Raw genomic sequence first — 10,786 nt, 5'->3', positions numbered from 1 at the left:
CATAGATGTCATGGCAATATCATCATATCCCTAGACTAACAAATTAACAAGCCATTACAGTAAAGAATTTGTGATTAACTCTTAATTAAGCTCAATCTACTGCAAATAAAATACTAATAGTAATTCAAGTAGTAGTAGAGTTCTCAAATGAATAAAATTTCAAGGGATTACAAATTCCAACAAAAAGCTATGGCTAAGCAGATTTAAGAAAACAAAAAGAAAGAAAGAATGAACCTAGGTTCACAGCACCGCCGGCAAATTAAAATTGAAGTTTCAATCTTGCTTGCGCCGTAGTGAAATTTGGACTGCTTGTCGGCAGATATTAATTCGTTGGAGGAGGGTTGCTGACCAGATTCACAGACGGAAGATCGAAAAGAATATGCTATGACCGGAAGAAAATTGCTACCGTAAAACCACCGGTGGAAACCAGTTCTCTATGCTGAGGTAATTGATGATGCCCAATGATGTGAAAATTCACTCCTTTTATACAGCTCAAGCCCTCAACTGTTTCTCCGATCCACAGCTGAACGATTGGATCTCCCCAAGAATCGGACGCGTTGACGACTCAACTGCCTAGTGATTCTCCTTCGCGCATCGGACGTATATCGTGCGTGATTAGGTCGACTGGCAGAGAGGAGTCTTCAAGTCTCGGATTAAATTGATTGGCTGTCAAGATTTATTAACTAAACTAATAATAATAATAAATAAATAAATAAATAACATAATAATAATAATAAAACCTCAAACAACAATAATTATTAAAATAAATAAAAGTAGGTACATAATTAGTAAAAATTGCATAAGAATAAAAAATATAATTTATTGAAATTGAGAATAAAAATAATGTTCATCAAATTTCCCCACACTTATTTATTTGTTTGTCCTCAAGCAAAGACTTTATTAAAAAGAAATGAAAAGAAACTAAAGAGAAACAGAGCCCAGAATTAGATTGAGCTTTACCCAAATAGGTTAAATTTTTTTTTTTTTTAAAGAAAAAATAGGTTTTAAATTTTATTGCCTCATCAATGTAGGTTAATGTCAGCTCGAAGAATGCATAAAACACTTGACTAGAACTTTTATTATAATATCATGCTATAAAAATAAGGAAATATGTGCAAGTGTGCTAGTAACCCTTATATGAGCTATACAAAAAAACTAATAAATATGAAAATTTCACCGAATACACCCTAAATCAAATTCAGAAAAATTCTATCATAGTGCAAGTGCAAAATATGAAAGAAACAAGGATCGAAGGCATTTATTAAAAATTGTAATGCAAATGCTCGTCTCTTCCAGAGTTCACTCATTATCTTTTTCTATTTATGACTTTTTCCAAAGAGGACTTCCCCAAAAAACCTCGCCATTTTACGCCAGGCATGTTTGGGTTTTCAATTTTGTGTGTACTCATGAACCATACCACGACACTTATTATTTATTTATGGTACATGTGTAGGTGGCTGATCCAGCGGAGTAGAATCTCAGAATTTTTTTTTTTTTTTTTGCAAATAAAATAAATGAATAAATAAACACTCTCAATGTAGGTTTTAATTATTTTTTTTTTTGGATATTTTCCACCTCACTTATGCCACAAAGATGATCCTTGAACCAACACATTACACCATAATTTATAGCACTCAAGAATTATTTAAGAATTTGAAAAAGATAATATAAAGTGAAACCAACATATAACTATCAAAGAAAAATGCATAAAAATATAAGGGTATTTGTGATTCTCAAATTCTATTTACTTTGTTTTTTTTTTTTTTTTTTTGATTTTTTTTTTGATATAGTTATTCAAGATATAAAGCTAAAGCAATTAACAACTAGTCACATGCAGTATACACACTAAGAGCTGACAGAAACTTGCATTATTTTCATCATAGGCTATTCAAAAGGACTTATTGGGTAAGAGCTCAAGTTAAAGCCTATTTATTTCGTTTAAAAGTAAATTTTTTATTTCCTTTTTGAAAGAATGAGATTGGCATGCATAAGTTAAAACAGAAATCCCTTCCCCACACTTATTTCAAACATTGTCCTCAATGTTGAGAACAAAAAAAAATAGAAGAACAACGCAAATTAAGGAAATAACAGAAATAAGGAAAATGAAAATAAATGAAAAGGGAAAGAGAAATGGGTTGCCTCCCAAAAGCGCTTCAGTTATTGTCTGTAGCTAGACAAGATGGGCATTCATAATTCTGCAACTCTACCTGTTCAACAATATGGGCTGATGGTTCCCCCTCGAAGTACTGCTTAAGTCTTTGCCCATTTACCTTAAATTTTTCACCTGTTTTTGGATTTTCGATCTCACATGCACCGTGAGAAAACACTTCGCGTACCACAAAAGGTCCTGCCCATCTAGACTTTAACTTACCTGGAAACAATCTCAAACGAGAGTTAAATAACAAAACTTTCATTCCAGGTTCAAATTTTTTCCTCAAAATAGACTTATCATGATAGGCTTTGATTCTTTCTTTATAAATTTTTGAGTTTTCATAAGCCTCATTTCTTATTTCATCCAATTCATTCAAAATCAATTTTCTTACCTCACCAGCTCTCTGCAAATCAAAATTCAAGAATTTAATAGCCCAATAGGCTCTATGTTCTAACTCCACCGGCAAATGACAAGCCTTGCCAAATACTAACCTGTACGGGCTCATACCAATCGGGGTTTTGTAGGCTGTCCGGTAAGCCCACAATGCATCATTCAACTTGATAGCCCAATCTTTCCGAGAAGGATTCACTGTCTTTTCCAAGATTCCTTTAATCTGCCTATTACTCACCTCAACTTGGCCAGAGGTTTGTGGATGGTACGGAGTGGCCACCTTGTGAGTAATGCCATATTTTTTCAAAAGACCTGCAAAAAGTTTATTACAGAAGTGGGTACCTTCATCGCTAATGATAGCTCTGGGTGTCCCAAATCTGGCAAAAATATCTTTCAAAAATTGCAAAACAACTTTACTGTCATTTGTTCTGGTAGCCACAGCTTCAACCCATTTCGACACATAATCAACAGCCACAAGAATGTACTTATAACCAAAGGAAGTGGGAAAAGGCCCCATGAAATCAATTCCCCAAACATCAAACAAATCAACAACCAAAATATTTGAAAGGGGCATTTCATGGCGCTTACTTATATTACCTGTCCTCTGGCATCTATCACACTTAGCACAAAATTCAAATGCATCCTTGAACAAAGTGGGCCAATAAAAACCAGACTGCAAAACCTTCAATGCAGTTTTCTTCCCACTAAAATGTCCTCCGCAGTTTAGAGTGTGACTGTGATTCAAAATATTTTGATGCTCAAACTCAGGTATGCACCTTCTAATTATTTGATCAGGACAGATTTTAAACAAATAAGGCTCATCCCAAAAAAAATATTTTACTTTGGAAAGAAAATGTTTTTTTCCTTGTGAATTCAAGTCTGGGTGAAATTGACCCGAGACCAAATAATTCACAATGTCTGCATACCAAGGTTCTTTATTTTGTAAAGAAAGCAACTGTTCATCAGGGAACCTGTCATTTATAGGAATATCAGATGTAGGACAATTATTAGCTGCATCAGGCAAACGAGACAAATGATCAGCGACCACATTCTCACATCCTTTCTTATCCCTGATAGTCAAATCAAACTCTTGGAGCAATAAAATCCATCTTATTAGTCTAGGCTTAGCATCTTTTTTAGCCAACAAAAATTTTAGAGCAGAATGATCAGAATAAACAATCACTTTAGAACCAATCAAGTAAGAACGAAATTTTTCTAATGCAAAGACTACAGCTAACAACTCCTTTTCAGTAGTTGTATAGTTAACCTGAGCATAATCCAAAGTTTTACTTGCATAATGAATCACATAAGGCAGTTTATTAATTTTCTGTCCTAAAACAGCACCTATGGCATAATCAGATGCATCACACATTATTTCAAAAGGATGCTCCCAATTAGGTGCAGCAAGAATGGGAGCAGAAGTTAATTTTTCTTTCAAAAAGTTGAAAGCAGACAAACATTCATCATCAAACTTGAAGACAACATCTTTTGCTAACAGGTTACACATAGGCCTACAAATTTTTGAAAAGTCTTTAATGAAGCGCCTGTAAAAACCTGCATGACCAAGAAAACTTCGCACTTCTTTCACAGATGTAGGGGGAGGTAGTTTAGAAATAACTTCAATTTTGGCCCTGTCAACCTCTATGCCCCTGTCAGAAATGATATGGCCCAAAACAATGCCTTCTTTAACCATGAAATTACTTTTCTCCCAACTCAAAGTTAAGTTCATTTTAACACACCTTTCAAGAACAGAAGATAAATGAGAAAGACAGTCATCAAAAGAGTCACCAAATAGAGAAAAATCATCCATAAACACTTCAACATATCTTTCAATCATATCAGAAAATATCGACATCATACACCTTTGAAAAGTCGCAGGTGCATTACATAACCCAAATGACATCCTGCGATAAGCAAATGTGCCAAACGGGCATGTAAATGTCGTCTTTTCTTGATCTTCAGGTGCAATAGGAATTTGAAAATAACCTTGAAAGCCATCTAAAAAACAGTAATAAGCATGCCCAGCTAATCTTTCTAACATTTGGTCAATAAAGGGCAAAGGAAAATGATCTTTTTTAGTGGCAGCATTCAATTTTCTGTAATCTACGCACATGCGCCACCCAGTTACTGTTCTAGTTGGGATCAACTCATTTTTTTCATTAGTAACAACAGTAATTCCAGATTTTTTCGGCACTACATGAACTGGACTTACCCATTTACTATCTGAAATTGGATAAATAATACCTGAGTCCAACAACTTCAAGACTTCTGCACGTACAACCTCCTTCATATTCGGATTTAACCTGCGCTGAGGTTGACGGACAGGGGTTGCCCCTTCTTCAAGTAAGATTCGGTGCATACAAACCGTTGGACTTATTCCTTTAATATCTCCTACTGTCCAACCAATTGCACTTTTATATTTTTTTAATACATCAAGCAATTTTGTTTCTTGTTCCTGTGAAAGGTTAGAGGCAATTATTACAGGATAAGTATTATTCGGACCTAAGAAAGCATATTTTAAAGAACTAGGAAGCGGTTTGAATTCCAGCTTGGGCGGAACGTCAGCTTCAACTGAGGGATGGTGTTTTTCTTTTATTTGCTCCAGACAGTCTGCAAGTGAACATCCATCAACACCCCCCTCTTTTATTGAGCTTTGATTAGGTTCCTCTTCATCAGTTTCGACCTTCAACGGAGATTCATCTAAAAACTCAGCAGAAATTATGGAATCTAAAATGTCTACAGCAAAGCAATGATTGTTATTGTTTTCAGGCAATGTCATTGATTTCAAAATGGAAAATTCAACAGTTTCATCTAGGACAGTCATGGTTAACTTTCCATTTTGGACATCAATCATTGTTTTTGCTGTGGCCATGAAAGGTCGGCCAAGCAAAATAGGCATGTCATGTGCATGATTGCACTTTTTATTTATGTCTAAAACAACAAAGTCGGCAGGAATTATTAGTTTATCAACTTGGACCAAAACATCTTCTACAATGCCCCTAGGATATCTAATAGAGCGATCAGCAAGCTCTAGGGACATTGTAGTAGGCTTTAATCTATCCAGACCCAACTGCAAGTAGACAGAATATGGCATCAAGTTAATGCTTGCCCCTAAATCAAGCATTGCTTTTTCTTTTTTAGAATTCCCCACTGTAATAGTTATTATGAAACTACCGGGGTCTTCTAATTTTGGGGGCAAGTCAGTTTGCAAAACAGCACTTACAGTTTTAGACATAAAAACTTTTTCATCGTGTTCATACCTACGCTTTCTAGTGTTCAACTCTTTTAAAAACTTAGCATAGGCAGGCATATTTTTAATCATGTCTAACAAAGGCAAATTCACATTCACTTTGGACAACAAATCATAAATCTCAGAAAATGATCTATCAAATTTTGAATTTTTCAATCTACCAGGAAATGGATCGGGAGGAACATACGGTTTAGGGGGCACATAAGGATCATTAGATTTATGCAATTTGGGTTCATCCTTATTGACTTCATTATCAACATTCAAATTTTCAACTATTTCAGATTGTTTAGAAGTGGTATTTCCTTTCACATTATTTTCAATAACTTTACCACTTCTTAGAACAGTCATAATCTTAGCTTCTTCAGGTTGACTAGGCAACTTACCTGGCACATGGCCTTGTAGAGCTTCGGCGATTTGTCCCACTTGGACTTCCAATTTTCTCATAGATGCTTCATTTCTGGCAAGTGAAGCCTCAGTTTTAGCAAGTGATGCCTCTGTCTGTTGGAAGCGTTGATCGTTCGCTTCTTGCTGTCTATTGCAGGTCTGTATAAAGGTATTCAAAGAGTCCTCCCAAGACGATTTTTTTGGTTGAGGAGCAACTGGTTGAAAATTATTTTGATTATTACTCCAAGAAAAATTAGGGTGATTTTTCCAACCCGGATTGTAAGAATTAGAATACGGGTCGTTTCTAGGCCTTTGATTAAAACTATTCATTGCATTGGCCTGCTCACAATCATTTTCATCAATCATAAATGCATTATTTTGCTGCATACCCATCATAGAACACATGCTCCTCACTTGTTTTGCTAGCTCAGACACCTGAATTTCCAACCCCGTATTTGAGTTAACTTCATACATACCTTGTGTCCGTCCCCTTATACTCTTTTGTTGGGAGTTTGCCCCTAGCATTTCATACAACGTTAAAGTTTCCTCCGCCGTTTTTTCTCCCATGGCACCTCCAGCCGCATTGTCAACCATTGATTGGCTGGTTTGAGTCAAACCATCATAGAATGTTTGATTTTGAAGTTCCAATGGGTAGCCATGGTGGGGGCATTGAATGAGCAACATTTTGAACCTTTCCCATGCCTCATGAAACGGTTCACCATCAGCTTGCGAAAATGTCGCAATTTTTCTTCTTAGCTCAGCAGTTTTTGCATGAGAATAGAACTTACTGATAAACTTGTTATACACCTCCGGCCATGTCCGAAGAGATCCTGGTGTGAGAGACATGAACCATGTCTTTGCAGCATCTTTCAAGGTGTATGGAAAACACCTCATCCTCAGTGCATCCTCAGTCAAGTCATTCAACGGGAAGTGTTGGACTATCCCGTAGAAATCCCTGATAAAGGTAAGGGCATCTTCGCTTGCTGAACCGTGAAAAGACGGCAACTGGTTGTAGTGGACCGTTTTTAACTCATAATTCCTGGCTGCATCAGTAAGCACTATACAAGAAGGTGAAGCTCCTACTTGGGGCCTACCAAAGTCTTTCATTAGCCTGGGGTTGGGTTGAGGGTTTGGTTGAGGTGGTTGAGGAAGTGCATCCATGGTTGTGGTTGTTTTTTGTGGTTTAGGATTAGGATTTTCAAAAGGTAAAGGCTTTTTCTTTTTCTTTTTCTTATCAATGTTGTCGTCCAAAGGCAATAGTGTAGGTTTTAAAGAACGACGACCTTGCATAAATTAAAAGAACAAATAAACTAACAAACAAACAAATAAAATAAAAAAACAGGTAGAATGATCAAAAGCAAATTGGAAACCAAGAAACAAGTATTAAGTAACTATTTTTTTTTTTGAAAGCAAGATTAAACAAAGGGAAAAACAAACTGCACAATAAATAGTTCCCCGGCAACGGCGCCAAAAATTGATGGACAATTTTAATAAGTGTCCTCGCAAGTGCACGAGTCAGTTGTAGTGATAGTGTGCAAAGGCAAGGGTCGAACCCACAGGGAATTGTAACTATGCAATTTAAAAACTTATAATCAAACTAATTAAATTAACAAGTGCTAGGACCAAAAAAATACCAATAATAAATTAAACACAAGACAATTGAATCAACACTTAGTGAAAGAGAATAGATAAATTACCAAGAATCAGAATATCGAATAAACAATCAAATTGGAGAAACCTAGGAACATGAATCAATAACCATTACTAGTTCTGCATATGTTTAGTCAAATATTGCCAATCAAATTAAGGGTTCGTTCTAACTATTATCTGACTAATCTGTATGACGTCCAGATTCAGTCACGTATTCTAACGGTTCATATCTTAAGACACTTATTCAAACCGTTAAAACCCATTAAGTGAGGAAGAACTTACGGAATACCCGGGTTATGAACCAAATAAATAATTTAATAAGACAACTAAACTATTTATCTTTTTATCTTACAGAGCATTAAATTACTAAGCATTGATGTGTACTTAATAATTCTCTCAAACAGACTAAAAAAAAGCTAAACTGGCCAAATTCAACTTAATTAATCGTAACCCAAATTATAAGATAAAACTTAGTTAATTGGCAAGATTAAACATAAACTAATACATAGATGTCATGGCAATATCATCATATCCCTAGACTAACAAATTAACAAGCCATTACAGTAAAGAATTTGTGATTAACTCTTAATTAAGCTCAATCTACTGCAAATAAAATACTAATAGTAATTCAAGTAGTAGTAGAGTTCTCAAATGAATAAAATTTCAAGGGATTACAAATTCCAACAAAAAGCTATGGCTAAGCAGATTTAAGAAAACAAAAAGAAAGAAAGAATGAACCTAGGTTCGCAGCACCGCCGGCAAATTAAAATTGAAGTTTCAATCTTGCTTGCGCCGTAGTGAAATTTGGACTGCTTGTCGGCAGATATTAATTCGTTGGAGGAGGGTTGCTGACCAGATTCACAGACGGAAGATCGAAAAGAATATGCTATGACCGGAAGAAAATTGCTACCGTAAAACCACCGGTGGAAACCAGTTCTCTATGCTGAGGTAATTGATGATGCCCAATGATGTGAAAATTCACTCCTTTTATACAGCTCAAGCCCTCAACTGTTTCTCCGATCCACAGCTGAACGATTGGATCTCCCCAAGAATCGGACGCGTTGACGACTCAACTGCCTAGTGATTCTCCTTCGCGCATCGGACGTATATCGTGCGTGATTAGGTCGACTGGCAGAGAGGAGTCTTCAAGTCTCGGATTAAATTGATTGGCTGTCAAGATTTATTAACTAAACTAATAATAATAATAAATAAATAAATAAATAACATAATAATAATAATAAAACCTCAAACAACAATAATTATTAAAATAAATAAAAGTAGGTACATAATTAGTAAAAATTGCATAAGAATAAAAAATATAATTTATTGAAATTGAGAATAAAAATAATGTTCATCAGTAAGAGAAATCATAAACTTTTAGGATGGAGTCTTTCACACGCCTGAAGACAATGGTCAAGTGTTTATTTGTTTGTGCTAAGTCTTAAGTTTGTTATACGAGAACCAAGTTCCTAAGAAGTCATACTAAAATTATTGAAATGCTTTTAGAATTGAAGAATCTAAAAACATAATAAGTGTGAATGAAGGTTATACCCTCCATTTATATCAGTTTTTTCCGTTAAGGATTTTTGTACATTATGCTAAAAAAGTTGTACTTTACACTATATTAGACAAACATACCCCTACCGTTATAACTTCCGTTATCTTTCCGCTATTGTTACCATGCACATGCATCCACTATATATTTTCTTATTTTCTTCAATAATAATAATAATATATACATGATAGGGCTAAATTCCGGTCTCCGTATCCCGATCTCTCTCTCTGAATAAGGATTCAGCCAGGCCCTTAGATTCTATTCCCGGTCTGCCGAGCCTTGTACACTACACTCCGGGCCGCCGCGGCAACCCGGGCGGGATTCGAAGTGGGGGTCTCATATCCACCTATCGTAAGCGCATTGGACCGATAGCGTGACCGGTGCATGTCCGCCACGTGTCCTGCATGCAGCCCGACCGAAGTAGGCTTGGCCATATCCGCTATAAAAGGCGCATTTAATGTAGAGAAGAGGACTTTTGGCTTTTTCCTCTTGAACAGCAGCTAAAGAGACCGGGAGCCGCTGACCCACTGTCACGGAGCTCGGTCACACCTAGAGTATTCCTTCCTATACCATATATTAATACGAACATTCTCTTCCGTATTATACGGTATCATTTTGGCGCCGTCCGTGGGGACCGAACTAACAAGCCGAGTCCCGTTCTACCTAACTTCAATCTCCAAGCATGTACCCATATATGGATTATTTTGCCGCTGCGGATCCAGAGCAGGAGGCACCTCCCGACCTACGTTCCCGCCTTAGCTCTAGAGACGACCCGAGCAATACCACTAATTCGCCGGCGGCTGATCCTGTCAACATGATTCACCCTCCCCAAGCATTCCCTATACCGGTCGGACCGATACCGTACCAGTACCCACCATACCCGCTTGATCCGACCGCTCATTGGTGGACCACTTCCCCTCGTTTCTATCCGACGCCTTACGCCCCTCCTTTCCCGTTCCAGCCGGCACCGCCCACTCAGCTGCACACTCAGCCGCCGGTCCCTCATCCGGATACTACGACGATCGAGGTTGCAGCCACCCACTCGCCCGCTAGGAGGGCGCAGTCTGAAAGGCGACCGATCTCCTCTAGATTACGAGAACCGACATCGGTGCGTCGACCTGCTTTGTCGCGTTTGGGCGCCTCAAGTTCCAAGCCACCTCCAGCCCAAGAAGAGCCGCCGAGAGTGTGTTCTGGACCGAATCGACCCGCCGATGGAGAGAGGGCGTCGACCATTACATGTCCCGACCGCGACCGAAGCTGATTCAAGTGAAGCAAGTTCTTCGGATTCCCGTCACCATAGACGCCGTAAACCAACCCGTCCGCCTGGTCTTTGGCGTGGAATGCTCGATCAAGTCCGAGCGGAGTTCAACAGATGGAAGCGTGAGGAAGGAACTGACCGACCCAC

The 10,786-nt window shown here is 37.6% G+C and overlaps 1 protein-coding gene and 1 non-coding gene across 2 annotated transcripts; one reads left to right on the top strand and one right to left on the bottom strand.

Moving 5' to 3' along the window:
- Window positions 1–2,153: 2,153 nt before the first annotated feature.
- On the bottom strand, window positions 2,154–7,337 carry LOC116024170. The gene is made up of 2 exons (XM_031265071.1): window positions 4,663–7,337; window positions 2,154–4,191 (listed from the first exon to the last, which is right to left on the bottom strand). Exons 1-2 carry the CDS (start codon window positions 7,335–7,337, stop codon window positions 2,154–2,156), a joined length of 4,713 nt encoding a protein of 1,570 aa, XP_031120931.1.
- Window positions 6,829–6,935, top strand: LOC116026360. Its single transcript, XR_004099829.1, has one exon. It is a non-coding gene; the product is annotated as a small nucleolar RNA R71 (small nucleolar RNA).
- Window positions 7,338–10,786: the final 3,449 nt, after the last annotated feature.

The sequence above is a fragment of the Ipomoea triloba genome, chromosome 7, assembly GCF_003576645.1.
Source record: "Ipomoea triloba cultivar NCNSP0323 chromosome 7, ASM357664v1".
Lineage (NCBI taxonomy): Eukaryota > Viridiplantae > Streptophyta > Magnoliopsida > Solanales > Convolvulaceae > Ipomoea > Ipomoea triloba.
Note: the sequence above shows the minus strand (reverse complement) of the source record. Positions and strands in the feature narration are given on the sequence as shown.